Raw genomic sequence first — 24704 nt, forward strand, 5'->3', positions numbered from 1 at the left:
CCTAACATTGAGTTGGAAACTAAGTCACATTAGATCTGAGACTAATCAAACCAAGAAGATCTAGTCAACCTAATATTATGTCACATGGTCTGTTGAATATATTTAGAACATAAAGAGCAGGTTTGATTTGTCACGAACTGTATATCAGAAGTAACTGTACTTTTGATAACTATTTACTGTACAATGATGTATGATAAACATTAGACTTAATATATAGTGATTAAGATTATAAAACAACGATTAATGAAGATGTACCTCTTTTCTTACATTTTTACCTTTAACATCTTTGTGTTTCGGACACACATCGTTGTCAATTTAAGTTAAATTTAGTCATTGTCATACAAATGAAAGGTTTAGCTAGCTATAAAACTAGGTTTAATATACCATTTTCTACATAAGAAATGCCTGTACTAAGTCAGGAATATGACAGTTGTTATCTATACATTGGGTGTGTTTAAGTTTTTTTCTATACTGATAAATAAGAGGCAATGTGTGATTAGTTTATTGATGTTTTTTCTATACTGATAAATAAGAGGCAATGTGTGATTAGTTTATTGATGTTCAAATCTCAGAGATCTTTTACGAAGATTCAAATCAAGGTAAGGGAGCTACCATTTGATTTTTATGGGGGGGCTAGGATGAAAAATTTTGTCCTGCATTTTTTTTTAGCTGTAATCTCTGTCCTGCCTTTTTATTTTTCACTCTATTCGGTCCTGCCTTTTTTTTTTATTAGTTTATCCTGACTTTTTTTACCTTAATTGTCATCCTGCCTTTTTTTTTTTCGCAAAGTGTCTCATCCTGCCTTTTTTTTTTACTCAAAACTCCTGTCCTGCCTATTTTTTTCAAATTTCATCCTAGCCCCCCCATAAAAATCAAATGGTAGCTCCCTAATACACAAAATCTGGGGGGAATCAAATTTAATCCTAAAGGAGCGATACTTGATGCATGGACATGGTAAGCTTCTATCAGCAATGCAAATACGCAATCAAAACGGTTCTAAATTAACAATGCAGGATGGTTATTAAAGAAATAAAATCACAAAAAAACTGAATCCCGAGGAAAATTAAAAACGGAAAGACCCTAATCAAATGGCAAAATCAAAAGCTCAAAATAACAAACAAATGGATAACAACTGTCATACTGATGACTTGTTACAGGCATTTTTCTATGTGGAAAATGGTGGAGAAAACATGGTTGTATGGCTAGCTAAACCAAGGCACATGGACACATAATATAGGACAAGAACATCACAAAGTTATTATATATTTCTGTTTCAGAAAAAAGAGTATCCCTATTTAGAAATGTGTTCAGAATACAGGATATATTCCATTTCATTAGATGTACTTTGATTTCCTAACCATTTGACAAATGCTTCCAATCGTTTAATATACTTTGCTTCCTTAACTTTTGGCTTCGACTTTACTTCATAGAGACATTAAAGAAACACGTTCCCTTTGTGTTCATCTGTAACACATGTTTATTTCTATCATCCAAGATGCATACGATACAATGTCTTCAGTTCTGAAACTATTTAATAAAGTAAAACTAAAACTCCTTCTAGCTAGTATGGCAATATACTGCTTTGACTTTTATTTATAGCTATTTTGTTTCGATCCACACTCTAATTTAATGCCTTTGGGTTAACAAACTGATCCTGTGTATTTTATTTCGGAAATTGCACCATGTGCAGTGTTATACAAGGAACTGTCGAATGACAACTCAAAGTGATGTAAATGAACAGAGATAACCAACAAATTTCTTAAATAAAACATAACACTTTGACAAATATAGTATCAATACAACCTGATATGTATCTGAAGTTATGTTTAGGAATTCGCAACCAACTATGAGATGTAACAACAGGAACGTTAACGTTAATTTATTTAGATCCCCTAACCCCCAGGAAATGCACTAGTATAGCAAACATAAACATTTAACAAATTGTACAGCTGTAGTTTTGGTTTGAAATTTTTCAATAGACCGTGATAGTTGTTCTCACTTAGTCTATTGATCCAACAATTATTCACTTTTAGATACGAGAAAGTCGTTTTTAAAGAAACCTTATAATGATGGCAATACCTTTGGACTAGTCAGACATGCGTTTGCTACCGCTGGACCTTAACGATGTATTCATATCAGGTTTAGGATTTTGTGTTATTTTTTTGGGGTCCTTGACTTTTCCCCTGCAATACAGGGTAAAATATTCTGCCCCTTTATCACGCACTTTTCTTTTCATAGAAAACTTTTATAGCTCATAAAAAGCTCATTACTTTTCTTTCGATTTGAGACCCAAATAATGCCAATGCCAAATATAAGATATAAGTTATAAGCCCGAGTCAGCAATTTCCTACCATTTTTTTAAAAGTCAAATATCTCCAAACGGAGGTCCATAACCTATCATTTTTTAGCTTATCTAGTTCATTTACCAATTTAAATTCTAGGTTTTTTTTTAAACTTCACCTGACTCCATCCATAAATATCAGAAAAAAGATAGTAACGATATCAGAATTGTAATGCAATGTCACGTTATCTACAAATTCATCATTAGAATAATATTGTAATAAGACGTAATTACCCGTGAAATACATGTTTCTAAGATCAAAAATGTTAATTTTAATATTTATTGCTTATTTCATACAGATACTTGAAGATTTGTTTTGGATGACTATACATGTTGGCTGCATATTATCGGTTTCCAATGAAAATATTTTTGATAGAAAATTGTTTTATTGTTTCACTTGACAGAACGGTTTATTTGAGGTAAAGAAAAAAGATATAAAAATTATCAATATTTATTTCGAATGGGACCAAAGAACAGAAACTAATCAAATAAATTTTCTGTCATCCTTAATAGATTTCATTGATTTTCCCAGAAAAACAAAGTCTATTTGCACACCGACAGATTGATTAATTAGACATTAGTGGCAGCCATCTTCTTTACACATGTTTTGTGATGACATCATTGCTTGTACTACTATGAACCTCTGACTCAACTGACTGAATGATGTCATTCATATCATGCGTCATGTCGATCATTCTGTCATCTGACATCTTCACAAAATTCAAAAGTATTGACAATTTGAAATAATTAAAAGTAAATGACTAGCGACAGTCCATCCACCATTTTCTACATTTGAAAATACCTATTCCAAGTCAGGAATACGTCCGTTTTGAATTTTCCTTGGAGTTCAGTATTTTTGTGATTTTGCTTTTTGTATCCATTAGTTTGATGTGTTGAGCTTTTGATTTTGCCATTTGACTACAGACTTTCCGCTTTGAATGTTCCTCGAACTTTGGTATTTCTGTTATTTAACTTTTTACATATAAAAGGAACAAATATATGCCATACTTGATGTAAAAATAATTAAGATGTGGTATAAAAAATATGAAATATAGTTAATCCTTAATATCAGGCAAGGGCTAATCAAAATCTATAATTTCTTATATTTTCATAATTCTTGATGCATTGCCATAACAACGAATTATTCTATAAATGAACATTCCTATTTTTGCAATTATTGTAGCTGATTTACGTAAAAAGGAGTAAATAAATATATTCAACATGAAAAATGATACATATGTTCAGCCCAACCCAATAAACATATTATGATATGAGTTTATTTGACGTAATGCCAACACGATAAGGGATATTGTAATTTGAATTTCATTAAAAATGCACAAATTAAATGCAATATTAACTACAAATGAAATACGCGTTAATACATAGGGAATGTGATATTTCATTAGAAAATAAATTACTAATTCATTACGTCACTGAACAGAACAGACATCAAGTATGAAATTAACACATAAAAAGTTCAGGAAGTAACAATTTCAGAGGTCAATTCTGATGTCACAGTCACTTTCAACATGAACTGATTGTACAAATGAATAAAACGTATAATAAATAAAAAAAGGGGAGGGGAAGAGGTGCAAGCAAAAACAATAACTCTATGAAAAACAGACAAAATCAGTGGCGAATCCAGATATTTTCATAAGTGGGGTCTACTGACTACCTAAGAGGAGGCCCGCTACAGTCATTCTCCAGTGATTCCTTATATTATGAACCAAATTTGTACGGCAAAAGGGGGGGGGGGCCCGAAAAAACCCTCTAAATCTGCCTCTGAAGATAATAACCAATAGAATAAACATCAGCCAATGAAACATTACAGAATCCAAACCCCTCCCATCATCCCAGGATAACCACAGGTGCTGAATGAGAGGGATTCAACACCTTCACACGTTATTGATGTACTGCTGACAGCAATGAAGTCCCAATTTTAAAATTTCACGTTTTTAGTTATTTGCATGTAATATTCTACTTTGATACCTTTCGGATCTACTTCTTCGTATTTTCCTTTTGCTTGTAATATTTGTTTTCTATGTAATATATTATACATTTTCCTTTAATGAGCAATTCAATTGTGATGGAACCAAGACCTTGACAATTTATCTGAACTTTTTTGTTCTATTCAGTTATTTGGCATCACAGACAAGTGGGATCCTCTCCTATTTTCAAATACAGTTCCCCTTAACACGAACATTTGTCATTTCCTTTGTTTCATGCATTTCTAAGTTTTATATAAGGGACATACGTACGAAGAGAAGAGATTTGAAATAGATTTTTATCTTTTATACTTTAGTTGTATTGTTCGAAAATTAAAGTTTCCAGGGCAGCAGGAGGGTATTATTGATATTCATGTGATATTTAATGACATATACTTACAAGTAGAGATTTTACTGGCTTGAATATTGAACTATCTCTGTGGTATTTTCTAGATTTTGGATATGTTTTATGACTTTTACTATACTTTACACTCAAAAGATTTGTAGAAAACACCGGTGTGGTTTTATAACGTGACAAAACAACATAAAGAACATACAGGGATACTAATTGTGGTTTCTAGACATCAAATGATCACATTACTTTTCTGGGAATTCTAATTTTGATATTAACACCATCATTCCGGAAATAAGTTATAGGAAAAAGCATATTAAATGTCTACCTAAAAAAAAAGCGACGCTACCAAGGGGACAATCAAAATTCATAAGTCGAAGCATCACTGATAGGGGATAACTAAGCATCTTTTTTTAATGATGAAACCTATTTTATTCAATAGCTTTAATTTATTTTTGGCTTTGCCCTAATTTCTTTATCGAATAAAAGACGTTTGCTCATTTTAATTCAGATATTATAAAAGATCTATTCCTTTGGAAAATTTTATACGAACAATTCTTCACATTTAATGCTCATACACGTTTTGAAATCAATTTATAATCAATTTTGGTTGCCATGCAAGTTTAATGTATAGAAATATTTTCCTGGAAATTGTTATGGAAATATCTATAGATTTTTTGCAGTTACTTAGGCGAATTAAAAATTCCATTCACGTAGGGCGATGTAAAACAATAGATATAAGTCTTATAGACATTCGGAAATATGTTATTTGTATACATAGTAGAATATTTTAAACCCCATAACTGCTTAATTTTTAAATTCTTATCTTTCAACATAAAATAAGAATTTGAGCAGAATAAAAACGATTTGATTGTTCATAGTCGGCGAAAACTGCTACCTAGTGGTTATATTTAACATGGTGTTTATATTTGCCCTGTTAGTCAGGGATCCATTCTACTCTCGTCTAGACGAGACGTGGGCACACATTTTATTTAAAATCATTAAATTACCAAATAAAAAACTTTAAAATTGTTAGATTCAGCACCTTTTTTTTGTATTGTGTTCTCTTGCTTCACTAGTCAAAACCTACGACTATTCCTATTATGACTTAGTATCATTGTTTAAAGTCAGATAAAGATTATTTATTCATCAGTTCGCAACCTAGCAGACAAATAAAATATATTTTGTATAGTATGAGGACTGTAAGGAGTTATAGAATAATGAATTATGGGTCCAGCCTACATGAAAATGAAAACAAAGAGAGTAAAATAAGCCCAAAAAAGACTAGAAAATAATGGGGTGCTATATTTAAAATATATACAAAAAAGAGGAAATAATAGACAAATTTCATATAGAACAGTAAAAATAGATTAAAAAGAAAACAGAATTGCATGACCCCTATCAAAGACCCTCTGTGATCAACGTTATTCCATTATTGTTTTAATAGTACTGGCTATGTTTAGTTATGTTCAAAGACAGAAAGACTTTGTTTTGAAATAAACACTTTTAAAACACATACAGAACCAATTCGACTGTGTACAGTACAAGGTAGCACAAACAAAAACAAAAGTTATGAAATAAACACTTTCGAAATATAAAGAACCAAAAATGACTGCATTCAAGCTAACAAGAAACAAGAACAAAAATGTGTATAAACAAATAAACAATAAATATGATCGAAACATTAAACCTTGCAAGTTATAAACGCATGTCCATTAGGAAAAATATAGCGTAAACGCCATGGTCATTCGACGTTTTTATTTATTACTACTTGTATTTAATCATGATGGATCGCCATCGAATGCAACCACCATCACGGAGACAAATCATTTTATCGATTAACACTTGCTTTGGAGTGTTTTGGATAAGTAGCCATATTTGTGCTAATTGTTTGTTATTAGAACCGTGTCGTATATCATTGTTTTAGGAAAACGAGCGGAATGTTTTGAAGAAACATGTGATAGGTCGAATGATTTAAATGAAACATTAAATCAAGCAGATAATTATCAAGAGGCATATATGTTTTAATGAGGCTCTTCATGTCGAAGTTCTTTATTCATATTTCATGTTACTCTATTCCTTATATTCTTCATGTTAACCAATATTCTCTATTCTTTTCGATGTTTTTCTATACTTTAACCCCCCCCCCTTACCCTAACAAAAAACAAACAAAAAAACATCACCACCCTTACCCACCCCTTATTCTTTGAATCCCTATCCAAACCTTCTGTAATCGGTGTGTAATCTATTGCACTCTCTTTCTCTCAAAAATACGCGATTTAAAGCATAAAAAGACATTCATTTGATAATTGCAATTGCAAAAAATAGAAACCATACAAACCATACAAACATATATAAATAAAAGACATCAAGTTCAACATTATAAGGTCTTCAACAATGAGACAAATGTATATAAAAAGTTAATCACCCCGAGTGTCGAACAATTGTGAATAAATTGAACAGATACTAGTACTATGGAATATTTGTAAGCACTACGAATCCCCCTTGTGACAAACATTCAGACTTAATAAAAGCACTAACACAGTTTGTGATTTGGGACAGACAAATGAATATGTGGTTGGGATGGATTAGTTGATATGATCTTTCTAACTCAATTTATCTTGATACTATATTTTCTTCCACTAGAAACATTAAAACAAGGAAAATATATAGTCAATTGATGTTTTTTAAAGGTTTATTGAAATTTAAAAAAATATTTCAGCCAGAAATTATCTTATTCAGATGCACAACTGCATTTTTATTACATGTATTATAGTTCACTCTCAAACAATCGAGTCATATGTAAAAAGTATGAAATTATATTTTTAAATAATGAATTTAAATAATAATGAATAATGCAACTTGAGTCTCGTCTTTAAACCTAGTGGAGTACCAAAAGGAAAATGCAATGAGACAACTCCAAACATGTCAAGGTAGAATATGAAAAACATGTCACAGTTATTAATATAATTGAGAATGGAAATGGGGAATCGTGTCAAAGAGACAACAACCTGACCATAGGGCAGACAACAGCCGAAGACCACCAATGGGTCTTCAGCGCAGAAGGAAAAAATCCCGCACCAGGAGGAGTACTTTAGCTGGCCCTAAACAAATATATATACTAGTATGTTAAGTATATTGTTGAATGCCAAGGGTATGTGGCCAGGTAAGCAGTATATAGTTGAATGACAAGGGTATGTGGCCAGGTAAGCAGTATATAGTTGAATGACAAGGGTATGTGGCCAGATAAGCAGTATATTGTTGAATGACAAGGGTATGTGGCCAGGTAAGCAGTATATTGTTGAATGACAAGGGTGTGTGATCAGGTAAGCAGTATATTGTTGAATGACAAGGGTATGTGGCCAGGTAAGCAGTATATTGTTGAATGACAAGGGTATGTGATCAGGTAAGCAGTATATTGTTGGATGACAAGGGTATGTGGCCAGGTAAGCAGTATATTGTTGAATGACAAGGGTATGTGGCCAGGTAAGCAGTATATTGTTGAATGACAAGGGTATGTGATCAGGTAAGCAGTATATTGTTGAATGACAAGGGTATGTGGCTAGGTAAGCAGTATATTTGTATTACAGAGGGAAAGTAAAAAATAGTTGTTCGTTGAGACCCACAATGACAAGAGATTTAATAAACAGCTTATTACCATTATGTAAACATACAGAACAGGATGAGACAACTAAGGAGATGACCTTTGTTGAACTCAGCATAAAATTAATGTTTTTTTCTAGTACTTTTGTTGATAAACATGGAACAAAAATATAGACATTGACTGATTAATACCTTAACCTATATAAACAGCAAAAACAGTACTGAATTTACAAATCAGAGCGAAAACAAGTCAGAAACTGGTTAAGTATACTAAATATTGGTACCGAAACATATATAGTAATTGTTTTAAAAGTTTGACCTACACCCATATGTAGATAAAGGGGTACCAAAAGTAGTAGTCTAAGAAATAGATGTTCAAAATAAAAACTTTAATATTGTAAAAACAAAATGCTCATATTTAACAACAAATGATTTGTAAATCCTCAAAAATAAAACGATTTTAATTGTCATGATTTTCTGCAGTTGGTACAAAGTACATTTCAGGTGGTAAAAAGACTATAAATTTTTTAAAGTCTTTCGAAACCTAAGTCATTGTATATTATTTTTAAAAAAAATACCGTTACTGTTTCATTCCTATTTAATGGTATGGTAAAAAAAGTTAAGTCAAATACTATTGAAAAAAAGCAAGGTCGGAAAAATGTGTTTTGCAAATTTACACTCGTTTTATGTATTAACAAATTATGACAACATAAACACTTTTAAAAGACACGTCTTTGTTTTATGCAATTTCAATTTTAACATCGACATTGAAGTTAAATGATTATTTGTTTAAATCAAGTACAATTTAAGTAGCCAAATTGTGTTTTCTTCGGTTGTTTAAGTCCCTTAATAGACTATGGGGTTTATGTCACAAGTCAATTTCAAAGTGGGTTATTGAATATAAATATAACCATTTTAAAATCAAGTTCTGTAGTTCAACCACTCATTACAATAACAACGTTTCAAAAATAATTATAGAATAATTATATATAAATATATATCTCAACTGCACTCGTTTATTAAAAACTAATTGCAATATGAATGCGTGAAATAGCAAACATGTTATTTTAATATTTTAATAATACTGTGTTTTAAATATCGCTAGATGTTAATTGCAATGAAAAACGTTATAACAATAACTCGCGGATGATTTTAGTCAAAATATAATATCTATAAATATTTACAGTAGAAAAATAATAAATTGAGAAAGACAAAATATATTTTCAGGATCAAATACAAATTATCTGTGATTCTTTATAATGAATTATTGGCTGTTATTTGTGATACATGTTAATCGATGTAAACGTTGAATAAAGCTGCTATGCTACAGAATCAACGATAGATAATCAATGACAATTTCATATAGCGTCCATATTAGAAAAACCAGGGAAGAAAAATCATAAGTAAAAAAATATTATAACAAAACTTACATCATTTCGTCTTTAGGAATAGGTTTATACGCAAATTTCTTTCGAAAAAGAAAACATATCATTTCTAATTCAAATCCCTAGATGCAAATAAATCTCCACCGCTAATATCCTGCAACTCATTCTTAACTTCTATAATTATTCCTATAACAATCCTGCTGCCTTTACTGAACAAAATCTGCCATACTTTATTCCGAAGGTATGTTCTTCCGAAGGTATGTTCCGAAGGTAGCAATCGATGCTTCTACCTTGTTCACCTATCATAAACTGGAATATATTTACATTCACCGGTTCCATTGCTATCGTTGGACATCAATAATTTAAACAGAGGATCGGAGAACGTGTAAGTAAATAGTAAAGGGTTATTATTGTATGCAGACCTGATGAATAGCGTTAGACCTGATAAATAATCAAAATCAATTATTCAGCAATAGTTTCGAATTTTTAATGGCGGGAAAGCGTATTATGATCTCGTTGAATCATAATGATTTAGAAAGAGATGTTGCGTCATTTTACTAGATTGTATGGCAATAGTGCATTAGACAAAACAACCACGTGGGTTAATGTAAGAAATGTATAAGGAATGGTTTAATCATACTATGAGACTGACTCCTAATTCAAAGTAAATGCTAATTAATACGTGAAGAAAAAATAATTTGTGAAAATGTAGTAAACATTTCATTAAAGGTCAACGAATTCTGTAGTATTGAGATTTATTCCTTGTCATTTAAATCTTGTTTCCAATGTTACAAGATTCCTGAGGCAAGGTTGAGCTTTATGATTTTTTGTTGATCTTTTGAGGTTTATAAATATTTATTGTGATGCTCTTAAATGTTTTATGCGATTGGCTTTCAAAACGTTAAGACTTGCGCTTTCTTGACGTAGGTTATTATAAATGTACATGTTTATATATAATGAAGTTTTTATAATGCTGACAGTTTGGTCATTTTTATCCTATAGTACATGTGTATTACCAAATATTAGTAAGTCTTTTTTTATTTTTCAGTTCACTGATTTGGCAGATACTAAGAAGATAAGACGAACTTTTAATCTGGTGTATACATGTATCTTATTGCAGTTATTTTAAATGCATGCGTGTGTGTTACAATCATTATCACTGTTTTATATTGTACATCTATTTTAGTCAATTTTATTTGATTATATTATCAAGAGCAACTTAGTGAGTTAGTTTTGTTTTTCCAGTCCACAAGATACTTTACACATATATAATGTCAGATGCAACAAGAGAAAATATTAGTTTCATCTTGTCAAAACTGCAGTCTAAGGTAAAATAATATCCGTGTGAACCATCAGAACCCTTAAGTGGGGAGATATATACTTTTAATTATTTTTATTTTATTTTAAATGGGTCTGAAAAGAAAGGTCTGCAATTCTGTGTATTTAAATTGTTGATGTATTTTTCCTTTGGTCTTGTTTTGGTCCCTAAATCACTAGTTTTAGCACATTATTCTTTATTCTGCAAAATCCTCATACAGGCCCTCATTTTTATACCAATTACATGTAAGTGATATATTTCACTATTTTAATCATAACATTGCAATTGTGAAAAAAATGATAGATATGGAAATATGATTTATAGTGTTCAATATATCCTTATAACAACAGTTTTCAAGTGGACCAGATCTATTTAATAATAATTCCTTTCTGTCTCGTCAATAAAAATTCAAACAAAGTCTAAGGTGCTTTATAAATACATACATGTAATATTGACAGGTTTTATTGAGAAAATTTAATGATTATTCCTCACTGGGGTACATTTGAAGCTTTTATGGAACATCAAAACATAGCAGTGAGAAAAATCTTTAGAGCATTTATCATCGTAGCTACTGAAACTTTTCTTGGCAGATTAATGTCAATTTAGGTGGGACAAATATATCTTAATGGATTCAAGAGAAAACATAAACAAGTCGATAGCTTACATGTATAGCTTGGTATCCAAATTGTTCATCCAGTTTCCAGATGAAACAAAAATATAATCATATTTAACTTATTTGCGCAAATCTAACCAGAAAGATTCAAAAAGCAGAAAAAACGCACACATGTTTGATATAACACGCCTTACAGTTTGACTTGATCTTCTCAGTCTCGGCGAAATATTTCAAACGATGTTTTACTTTGCTAACATTGTTCTGTTAACCTCGTGTCACATTCCGTTTCGCCATCTAACGAAGACTGAGAGTAGCGGATTTTCCCGAGAATTGTCGATCGTGTAATTAGGTGCTCCGGAAATGTAATGTTCAAGTCATATTTTGCACGTCCTATTGATTCATATAAAAGTTCTAGTATTTCACATATAAGCTTGCAAAATTATCATGTACCTTCAGCATGATATACTAGTTGCTAGGCACTTTTTCGTGTAATTTCAAAATGACAGGCCATTTAAATATGTCACTTAAAGCTTTGAAATTTTTAAATATTTCATCAAGTGGCGACGAAGTACTGAAAATATTTTAAAAAAATTAAATATTCTTTTTATCATTAATATTTAAAATTCTATTAATTTTCGTTTGAAGTAAATAAAATGATTATAATTTCAGAAAATTTTATTAATAACCACACATGGACATATTTCAAAGAATATTTGAAGTTTTCATGTTTGGTTTTAAACATATGTTGCTTCTATTTAAGGCCCTTCGTGTGAGATAAACCTTCATGATGGAAAAGATAATAGAAATAGCTGGAAGACTTAAAACTTTATCATTATACTCAGTACTTAAATATAAGGCAATCAATATACAAGGAAGGAGATGTAAAAATAACATTACGAGAACAAAATATTGTCTTCCACAATATAACCGGTGTCTTCTAAAACAAATAAGCGAGTCTATAAAATCTGTGAATAATCAAACAGTTGATCATGTTGATACCAAACCTCAACAGGTAACAAAACTTCTTCAAAAAGCAAAAACATTTAGAAAGTCACAAAATAACCACTAACGGGATTCTAAACATCAACAAGATTTTTATCTTTTACGAAATTGTTTTTACTTTACAGCAATCAATAGGAGTACTTGCCGCACTCATAAAGATTGTCATGCATTTCAAACAGTTACGTCATTTCCGCTGTTCTGAATATCAAATTTACAATTGTTTCATTTCTCTTTAATCATTATAAAATACTTTGATATTTTACCTCAGTATACAATATGTTAAAATAAAGAACGGACTTTAATCTGTGGTTTCAAATTTTTTACAATGTTTGCTTAGAATCTTTTTGTAAAAGTTCTGAAATAGCAAAGCGAAGAAATGAAACGAGACACGGTTTGTGATATTCTATAGGAAGCAGCGTACTTCAGAAATCTACTTTAAATTTCAAATGCAACATTCAGATATATAAAGTTGATATGCAATTCTTGTATTTCAATTTTAACAGCGATATCGGATTTCAAAATTTGAAATTGTATTATAATGACGCAAATATATGATTTAAACGTTTATGTCGTGCCTTTTGAATTACCAAATCAATTATTTCATATTTAGAAATAAGGAGATATGGTATGAGTGCCAATGAGACAAATCTCCATCCCAGTCACAATGCATAAAAGTTAACATTTTTTTATAGGTCAACGTACGATCTCTAACACGGAAACTTGGCTCACACCGAACAGCAAGCTCTAAAGGGCCCAAACAAAACTAGTTTTACAAAAAATCAAACAGGAAAGATCAACGGTCTAATCTATTATATAATCAAAATCGAGAAACACTTATGAACCAAATCAACAATTGACAACTACTTAGGAACAGGCTCCTGACTAGAACAGGTGCAAACAAATGGAGCGGGTTTAAACATTCTAACGGGTGCCAACCTTCAACCTAATCTGAAACAATAAGGTAACATAGAAAGACACATTAAAATGGCTTTTAAATAGTACAAAATCACGTTTAAAAGGGAAATGTATATAGACAAGCAAGAAAAGATATATACTTATTTTAAACTGTAAGTTAAAGTCGATATTTGATTTATCTATTTGTGTCGATGTGTTGCTGTCTAATTGACTTATGCTGACCTTTTGCTTTGTTTTTCATATTAAGACATGAGAAGTAACCTCTCGAAACTGGAATTGGCTTCAGGTACTTTAAAAGAGGATAAGCAGATAAGGCTTTGCATTCCAAATCAAGACAATATTAAAAATTAAAAGAAATAAAAAATGTGTATCACTGTGCAAGAATATAAAAACAGAAGATGTGGTATGATTGTCAATGAGACATCTCTCCAAAAAAGACCAAAATTACACAGAAATTAACAATTATAACGCGACTTTATTAAAAAAAAAAAAACAATTGCATTTTTATCTCCCCATGGTAAAAATCTCAACAAAATTAGTTCATTTTGTTCTATATTTGTTTATTTTGACAGTGTCAACTAATGTAATATCGACCGACACAGAACTCGATAATATTTTGTTTTTGCTTGACACCACCAGAAACAAAAGTGATACAAGACGGGTTTGAGTTATTAAACTATTAGTAAAGTGTACCTTTTCAAGTATCTCAGACATTTTGACAAGGGTAATCATATTTTGCAAAATTGCCAAGTGAACATCAATTTGACGTCACAATTACAGTTATCTTGGAGACATAATTGAGCACCTCATAAGCTTCCTTGTGTTATAATTGCCATTACAAGAATCGGTCTGGTTCAAACATTAAAAAATGAATTGGCTTTAACGAAAGAAAATTATAAGAGACTTTCCGTTTTTAATTTTTCTCGCAGTTCAGTATTTGTATGATTTTACTTTTTATACAGGTTGCACTGACCTCTTTTTAAAAATCTAAAATGTAGCCTTTTTATTTCATAATTTGGCCTTCTATGTACGTGTCAAAATACGAGCTAGAATATCCTACCAAACATCTGAAACATTTTATACGTGCAATCTACTAAGAATTGTTTTCCCATATATATTTTACTAACATATTCATTTTTCTGTTGGTAATTATTTACTATTCATTTTTGGTGTGATCCCAACAGACCTTTCATGTAAATGAAGTGTAAAACTTGACAGCCATCTTTAGTCATGCGTGAACAAAAATAGAATCTTCATGTACAATTATGGATACGTTGTCATTGATTAGTAAGAGTGGATTCTATTTCAATTAACCATATTAACTCCTGTCCTAAACGTGTAAACAAATCGATGACGAGTTTAATTATTTATGCAATTGTCCTTTTGGTAGTCAATGCAAGGACAGCTTAAGCTTCAGAATAACATAGATTACACAACTTGGTCATCGAAAAGTTTTATAATGGTTATGATAGCACCGACCATTTGGTGTAGTAAATGCAAGGACAATTTAAGCTTCAGAATAACATTGATAACACAACTTCGTCATTGAATTGTTTCATTACGGTTATGATAGCACCGACCATTTGTAGTAACTGCAAGGACAACGTAAGCTTCAGAATAACATTGATTACACAACTTGGTCATTGAAAAGCTTTATAATGGTTGTGATAGCACCGACCATTTGTAGTAAATTAAATGCAAGGACAACTTCAGTTTCAAAATAACATTGATTACACAACTTGGTCACTGAATTGTTTCATTACGGTTATGATACATGTAGCACCGACCATTTGTAGTAAATGCAAGGACAACGTAAGCTTCAGAATAACATTAATTACACAACTTCGTCATTGAAAAGATTTATAATGGTTATGATACATGTAGCACCGACCATTTGTAGTAAATTAAATACAATGACAACTTAAGCTTCAAAATAACACTGATTACACAACTTGGTCATTGAATTGTTTCATTACGGTTATGATACATGTAACATCGACCATTTGTAGTAAATGCAAGGACAACGTAAGCTTCAGAATAACATTGATTACACAACTTGGTCATTGAAAAGTTTTATAATGGTTATGATAGCACCGACCATTTGTAGTAAATGCAAGGACAACTTAAGCTTCAGAATAACATTGATTACACAACTTGGTCATTGAAATGCTTTATTATGGTTATGATAGCAGCCGACCAATGGTCGATAAAACAAACATCTTCCGACGCAGAACTATAAAGCGTTCCGTTTATTGTAAACGTCTGTTTACATTTTTTAATATCAATTTTTAAGGATGCCTTGTAGACATATAAATCAATTAATATAATTTCTCTTTTGATAAGAGTTGTAAACATGAAAATTCAATATACAGACCTTCGACGTCATTTTTTGTTGTTTTTCAATTTCATTTAACGTATCGTTTACATTAGTGATAAAAAGGAATACCGAGGGAAATAATTTGATAATTAAGTAAACGAAAGTTCAAATACAGTAGCATCAAAAACAAGATAGACTTTATTTAGTACAAAAAATTTAAGCGTCAAGATACAGAGTTTTAACATGTTTATTCTCATTGGCATAAAAAATAAATATTTCATGCAAAGAAAGCTTTCAAACTAAACACTGATTAAATAACAAAAGCCTGATCTATATTGAACTTTTAATTCTTCATTTTCAAATATTTTTTGAAAACGCTTTATTTTGATATATGTTTTGATCTAGTCCTAAGAATTCAGTCACTCCTGATCGACTCTCTTACTCACAACGTATACAATATAATCATTGTAGAGGGCAGCGTAATCTAACGACTGCATTATTAACCTAAAGGTATATTTTGTCATGATCTCAAACCACTGAAAACATACCCGCAAACAGTCGCAGAACAAAAAAACACAAGTTTGGATGAATCTTCATTGCAACAATAATTTCGATATTCTCGGGACGGATTAATAGAATTAAGCAGCAATTAACATGACCTAAATCCAATCTTTTATGACGATTGCAACAATAATAAATTCCTTAGGACAGAAAAAAAGAAATTGTTCAGCGGATAAGACCAATAAAATCGACAATGTGTTAATTACTGTAAAGTACATCATTTTGTCTGGGACGAGATCGTTACTTCTTATAAATACAGTATTCGAGAGAAAAAAATAAAATAACACAAATATTATACTCCGAGGAAAATTAAAAACAGAAAGTCCATAACCAAATGGCAAAATCAAAAGCTCAAACACATCAAACGAATGGATAACAACTGTCAAGAGAGAGTTTGAAAGATATCACCTTTTCTATTATCCTACTTTTTGTTTGTAATATCATGAACAATAATCAACAAGTGTAACAGGAATTCTACGATCAAGTATTGTTACTCTCAGATTGAAACCAAATTTCTAAAACAACATATTGTTATACTATCAAACAATCAAATTTGGACATTTTCTAATGTAAGAACTCATGGGAGATTTTAACGATATTGACTGGCTTTACAGCCCTCATACGGTTAACTGTGAAACGTTCATCATGTTTGGCCGTTTTTATTGGTCCAAAGCATCAATTACAAGGCATAATCATATATGGGAACACTGTCTTTTTTGATTCGTTTTAAATGTCCCAAATCAGTATTTGTAAAGCATTAATGGAACGACGCTCATTTTGGCAGAAATGATAATTCGAAACATCATTTCAATAACTCAATGCTATACAATATACCTTTTGCGCCGACGCAAACATCAATCAACCATTTGCAATAACGCTAGGTCGAAATTACGCTTATTATGGGGACGACGGTTTTGAACTGGTCAGTTCCTCAATTTGTTGCCAATGAATATATTTTGTAAAAATAGTTCTAAAGCGGTGACGTAAAGTTTGAGGACGGAATTTTTTGGACTGGTCAGTTCTTCAAATAGTCGCCAAACACATGTTGTGTCGTTAGATCTATAGCGGTGATGTATGTAAATTAACCAGTAAGAAAAGAGTGACAACGACAGATGTTTTAGGTTCAGTTTAAATGGCACGTTGGCTGATAATTACGTTAATTAAAAGACATTCTAACAGAAATCAATGAGCAATGGCCAATAAATTGATGCCTCTGTTGATAATAAAAGGCTAGCTTCAAAATAAAAAATCTATTAACATTGTTACTTCAAAAGACAGAACAAAGGGTTTTTATTAAATCGGATAAAATTTCATTGGTTAATTAAAAAACACATCAAATGGTTATTATATTGTTACAAGAAGTTATGGTCAATATTCGTTTTATGACATATATTAGTTACTTTTGAATCTATGATTAAAATATGTGAAGAAAAAAATTGTTCATAGTCAAATACTAAAAATTGATGCACTCCAATCTAATATAGACACACTAATTGTATCTAAATTCTAATGCATTTGAAACGGAATTAGGGCATATCTGACAATTATCTAAACTACAATATACACGTTTGCTTGCAATGTTTCAGGCGATCAATCGTCGGATTGATGTCATGAAATTTGTGACCTTATCCAATGAAAATTCACAGTAAAAAGCAGAAAGTTTGAAAAAATAGGTTTCCGAAATTTAAAATCCCACGAAAATCATTAAAAAATATTTAACCACAAAGATTACTTTATTTTGTTTATTCTATTTCAATTTTTATCTTTTTTATCTCCCAAATGAATTCATTGAATCAAAAATCTGTTATTTCATTTTTGTTCTTCTATTAAAATTTCAAAGAAAAATATATAATATGCTAAATAAAATATATTTTTCCACCGATTCTCCGTGAATATCTTATAGGAAGAAAAGGAAATTGGGTATACGTCAGTGAGACAGCAACTGAACGACAAAAACAACTTTATTTATCAGATATCGACTCTTACCCGTCCGGTAAAAAGTAATCCATTAAAGGGGCTTGCAAATCGCCCATTGGTATTTCATGACCGGAAGGGTGGGAAGGATCGGATCCGCCACCACCTCCCGCTCCCTCCTGGTGGCGACGCTCGTTGTGACGGTGGTGGTGGTGGTGTCGACCCCCACCCCCTCCGCCTCCTTTTTTTCCAGGCATCACTATTTAGTATTAATCCAACTTCTAGACTTACATTTGTTATGGAGATTTCAGAATTTGTAGATCTTGGAAGTAATCCTAAATGCAAACATCCGATTCTCTAGAACTAAAAACCAGACTGTTGTCCCTGAATTTATTTTACGTTTTCATAATACAGATCTTAATCCTCTCTAAATGTAAATTGTTACATTTACACTTTGAAATATAACTGTAAAATCTTTGGTAAGAAAATAATTCCAGTAAATGTGTGTAAAAACATTCATGTCTTGGCTTCGTTGAATGTTTGCCCATACAGATCAAAATGGGAGAGTGTCTTTATCTAGTAAAACACTTTCCAGACGCCGTTCCTATTTCTCTTACAAAACTGGGTTACACTGTTTTCGTAATTAGATATGCCCAAGTTAATAGTTAAAAACAGATCCAGTACAAACAGTTACTCTCAGAAAGACGTTCGGGTGAGGACATGTGCAAGACCTCAAGAAGAAGATCTTATATGGACGTCAAAAATGCATAAATAATTGATACATTTATCATCACCCAAGGGAGCGCTCATTTTATTCAATTATTTGTAACCCCTTGGTACATTTTATTAAAGAATATCTCCCCACTATGTATAAGAGATCAATTGGCGATGATAAACAAAGAGTTATGAATTATATAATGAATAAGCAATAATTATTGTGCATATTAGGTGGAAATTTTCTTTATATTGTTTAAGAAAACGCCGCCATCCCCGCGCGTATTCTTAAATGAGCACCTATAGAACCATCCTACTCTCTTAGGCAACTTATAAATTAATAACTGCTTAATTGTCGTTAATGATAATTATTTGTTTGTTTGATAAAAATGCAGATGTCCTCAAAGGGACAACGGCAGTGAAATTAGCCCAAATTTGCACATTCGGGAATTCTCTAGGGTTATTACCTTTACGAATGTCGCGTTAATTCGTGAATACATTCTCGTCATCAAATTACATGTACAAATCTAATGCACGGATATTTCGTCCTATGAAAACTGATAGTCACCACTAGGCCTCATCTTAAATCTGAAGCGGTAAGTGAATAGTAATTTTGATTTAATAATTTTAACGTTAATGAGTTAAAAACATATCTATAAAATTGAAAGCCAAAAATAAATCACACTGAAACAGATATACGTATACAATTTTACATAAAATGGCTGTATCGTAAAACTATTTTTATAGACACAATGTAACAATTGTTGTTTTTCAATGCATTTTTTTTACTGTTTACAATCGTATTAAACCAATAAGAAAAACACATTGTTTACTTCAGTTAACGTTTAACATTAATTTAGACATAACAAAAAATATGGCAGAAAAAAACTCATCTACACAAAGAAAATGAATGTTTTCAAAAGTAATCATGGCAACAAACTCTTGTATTTTTAATTAGACAAAAGTTTTTTTTTTTTTCTTTGTCTAAATATCCTTTCATGGTTGTATGGTGTCTATATTGAAAACGTATTGTAAAACATAAATTCTATCAATCAAATTAGCATTCTCTGAATTATCAATTTAGCATTCTCTGAATTATCAATTTAGCATTACTCTAATTATAATAAGCAAACCATATGTTACTATTAAAGGGATCTAGGTATCCGTATATACGCATCAATTCAACTTAAAACTTCAATCCTTACAGTCATGAAAATAAAAAAATTAACAGAAATAAAACGCTAACCATTGCATTGGTTTAAAATAAAATCTTATGTTGTTCTTTTTTCGAAATAAAAACATTTGGTGAGACGCTATTTGTTTTCAGACACCAGACTATAGATATATTTTCTTTATAGGAATATTTTTCATCAAAACCCATGAGAACACAATGTAGAGTAAATGCACATTAAGCGATAATCTAAAATAAGAAACTAATTCGGTTTAGCCTTCCGATAGTTAATGCTTTGATCAATGGCTGACAAATACATGAGTAAAGAGAAAACTAATCACATCACACGTTCTTTGTAGCCTCATAATCGATAATCTCCGAGGGGGTACGAATGGAAAACAAACAGTCTGATAATCAAGTTATATTAAATACTTATGTTTTAGACTAATAAAAATTACACTTCAAAAACATTTTATGGGAGAAATAATTGGTACTGGTGGGACAAACTTTTTTGTTGTTATAATAACTACAAATAATCAAAACCTGTACTCATACCGGAAGTGAGCTAAGAGATTACTGATGGCAGCCGATCGATATACAATTACTGTAGCAGTTTATGAATAAATTGTAGATTGCATATTGCTTCAAAAGAATTAAAACGGTCTTATATGTGTGATTAACGATTCATTCCAATTCATAATGTTCCAAGTGATTTGAATCAACGCGATAATAACATCAGAAATGTTCCGAGTGATTTCATTTAGCGCAATAATAACATCAAATGGACAATAGACACATCTTATATGTTGAGAGAAAATCCATTTATGTAGGTTGAATTAGGGAAATTTGATACAATCCTTTGAATTTCCCACATTCAAATGAACATAACTAGTGGAAGAGAGCTTCAAGTCATAAAACGTAAAGAAGAAGGTGTAGTTCGATGGAGAAAGAACTGGTTTGAAATGTAGTCAATATGTTATAGTCATATCAACGGAGATATATTTTTTAATCTCACATATCTGATATTAAAGAGAACAAGGAAAAGAAAAAAAAATAATGACTCTTTTTACATGTTTATAGATATAAGAAGATGAAGTATGAGTGCCACTGAAACAAGTTATTCATTCAAGTCACAATTTAAGAGTAAACCATTATAGATCAAAGTAAGGTCTTCAACACGGAGACGTGGCTTACACCGAACCGCGACCTATAAAGGTCCCCCAAAATGACTAGGGTAAAGTCAGTCAAACGGGAAACCCAACTTAGTCTACCTTCATTAAGGATGTACTTAGGTGAGGTTAGATAAAAATTAAGAAATTAAGAAAATTAAATAGAATCTTTAAGCTGGTAGAGTATCAATTAAGGATAAAGATAAGCTAAAAATATTGATAGGTCATGGACCTCCTTTTCCAGATATTTGAGATTTAAAATATGGTGGGAAAAGGCTGACTCGGACTTTTACCTTATATTTGGATAGGTATTATTTGGGTCTCAAAATAAAAGAAAGAAAGTCAAGAATCTTTTAAAATTTTGGTAAACGACCTTTAATTCTTATATGAAAAAATAAATCGGTGTTATGGGGCAAAATATTTTACATTGTATTGTATGGAAAAACACCAAGGAGTCCGAACATTTAACACAAATTCCAAAACCTCACCTAAGTACATCCTTAAGAAACAACAGCACAATAAAAACAATGATTATGCTATCCATACTGATAATAACGATCGTATGATATTTTTACCTTGAACATTAGTGTCTCCATTTATTTTTTGTTCTCATATACATTTAGTCTGTATATGTAATTGATCTACTTACAATTTGGGTAGAAATTACAAAAACCGTAGGGAGATTTGGAATCATTGCCAATCAGAAAACTAGTAAAAACTCTCATAATGACGAGATATAAGCAACTACATGTATATGTTATCGTACGATCTTTAACAATGAGCAATACGAATACCGTTTATTCAGCTTTAAAAAGGTTGGTATTGTACTGTGTGAACAAAGAAAGGATAAACAGATACAAAACATAATACCAAATCATAAGTCGACGTTGGACAACAAAATGCATTAATGTTATCTCAAGACTCTTTGTATAACTACCATTCAAAAAGAGTATTGATATCCCAGTTAGAGCCTTCTATTTTTTTTTTTATTATGTGATTTCTTTGCCGTAGTTCTAGAGTTCAAATGTCAAAGCTCAAGGCAATTATTACAATTATAGGTCCCCATCAGGCCTTCAACAATGAGAAAAGCCCATACCGAATTGGCCTTTTCATAATCTAAAGGACTATGGGTAGTCTCATTGTTCGTACACCAAAATGAAAATAACGTCAGATTATTGGTTGAATTTCCATTATTTTAGAACGTTTTAAATCAATAACAACGCTTTGGTGTACACTTTTGAAAATATTACCCAGAATGCATTAGATTCTAAAACGGCGAAATTCAATAAAATGTCACCATCATACTTGTTTGTTTATTTTGATGAGGTCGATAATTATTGTCGACATGAAAGTGAAAACCTTCACAAAGTAATAATAAACTGTTACACAACTACATGTATCGGTTTCATTTTCATATATAAATATGAAAATAGAACAGTGGTGTATACATACATGTAGATAGCTACAAAAAAAGGGAGGGTACAGAAAGACAATTCGCAGTCATCATAGTAATATCACGATTTTTTGGATAATCTATTTGTGGTACATTTAGCTTTTTCCTTTATCCTTATTTGGCGATTTGCGTTGCCTTTCTCTTATTTTTCGATATTCTGACGTCACGTGAAGGTATCTACTGTAAATCGTGTAAAATTATATTCTTTACTCTAGAATAATATAAAAGTGTTACAGTTACCAAATTGTAAATTATATATCTGTCTAAAAGAGATTACTACCGTATTTCACACGATGAATTGAAAGCATCTGTATATATCTTTACTATAGGGATAATATAAATACACGATCTTCAATTACTCTCCAATGAAGATAAAAAAAACATAGCTCTTCATTGCGAAGGTTAAAAATTCTTACCTGCCAAGCGATGAATGCATTATTTCATTTGCCTAAACTAATAGCCATTACAGGTCGAAAACCTGAATCGTTGGGGAATTGCATAAAACCAGTTGGAATATTTAAAGAACGACACATTTAAAAGGAAATCAATTCTTATAACAATGACATTTTAGTATCATTTAAACACCATTGATTGTTTCCAATTTAAATAACGATGATGAAAGAATTCACTTTTTTTTAGTATATTAATCAAACAATTGGCACTTAAGCAACAATTGAACAAGGTTATATGAATTAAATATAGAATAGGGATACATTTTTAAATTATGGTTTAAAATGTGTTGGGCACATCTGTATCTTATCCCACAATGCAATATAAATAGAGTCTCCATCCGTTCATCTTTTATGATCGTTCACAGACATTTTTGCCAGATTGCACAACAATTTTTCGGCAATGCATTGGCTATGAAAAAGTCTGAGAAGTATCAAAATATGCTTTACACACCCAATTATTGGTCACATATTTGGAAAGTACAATTATTCACGTATACCTTATCTATTGTTGTTAAATCTATATTTAGAGCTGGATGGAAAATTATATAAGTTTTATGTTTTTAATTCCCAGGGATTGCCAAATGCTCAACTAAGTCCTTCAAGAACTCCTACTTGCATCAGGATACACCAAATCCGTGTAATTGGCAATAAACATTTAAATCTTCATAAAATTTATTCATTAGGAGGAAATATTGAATAACTTTTATTTTAACGGTAAGATTTATCAAACCAAATTTTTAATGGAACTGTATAATTTCCGGAACCAAGTCTCAATAGAACCGTAAGATTTCCGTAACTCAGTCTCAATGGGGAATATTTAGATTAATAGAGATAAAATATAATAACACAGAATCAATCAAGTGATTAATAAAAAGTAGATTTGTAAATACAGGTGTACAAACTTCAATCAAGTCTTTATTCCGATGTCATGGTAACCTAGGTTGCTTTCAGCATGCGACAGTTTCCCAATAATAATGTGTTATCCATAAGAACAATACAAGCATGGTATTCAAAACGTAGAAATCTTTATCTTGTACTTTTATAGATTTATGAGTTGAATTATAATAATAGATATAATAGGGGAAATGAACTACACTTGAGAATAAAAAAAATATATATCTAAAATGAAAAAAGACGGAATGCGTCGTGAAAAAAAAAGAGAAAACTGATTTTACCTACTGTAGATTTCAGATGGTCCCTAACACTACAGGGAGATAACTCTGTAAAATCAGCTAAACGTTTTAATTACGTTGTGTTGTTAAGGGAATATTAAGCTTCTCAATGATCAAAATAAGTGTTTGTCAAACCATATTACCAGTGTAATTTTTCTGATAAAACGGTTGGTTCAAATTTTTTGAAATTTTTATATTTTTGTAAAAGGGTCAAAGTAAATAACTTGTCAAAGTTTTATGAAAATTAAACGAGCCAAATTTATTTTG

The 24704-nt window shown here is 31.0% G+C and overlaps 1 protein-coding gene across 6 annotated transcripts in view; it reads right to left on the reverse strand.

The window, feature by feature from the left end:
* Nucleotides 1-24704, reverse strand: part of LOC143059638 (innexin unc-9-like) — a 124877-nt gene that overhangs the window by 15868 nt on the left and 84305 nt on the right. Inside the window, exon 1 of one of the 6 annotated variants that reach the window (XM_076233157.1) lies at nt 23230-23312. The exons of 2 other annotated variants lie outside the window; for them this stretch is intronic. In XM_076233157.1, coding sequence (XP_076089272.1) covers nt 23230-23249 — 20 coding nt within the window. In that variant the 5' untranslated portion in view covers nt 23250-23312. 3 more of the 6 variants (XM_076233158.1, XM_076233152.1, XM_076233153.1) reach the window with 3 other exon arrangements.

The sequence above is a fragment of the Mytilus galloprovincialis genome, chromosome 14 (assembly GCF_965363235.1).
Source record: "Mytilus galloprovincialis chromosome 14, xbMytGall1.hap1.1, whole genome shotgun sequence".
Taxonomy (NCBI): domain Eukaryota; kingdom Metazoa; phylum Mollusca; class Bivalvia; order Mytilida; family Mytilidae; genus Mytilus; species Mytilus galloprovincialis.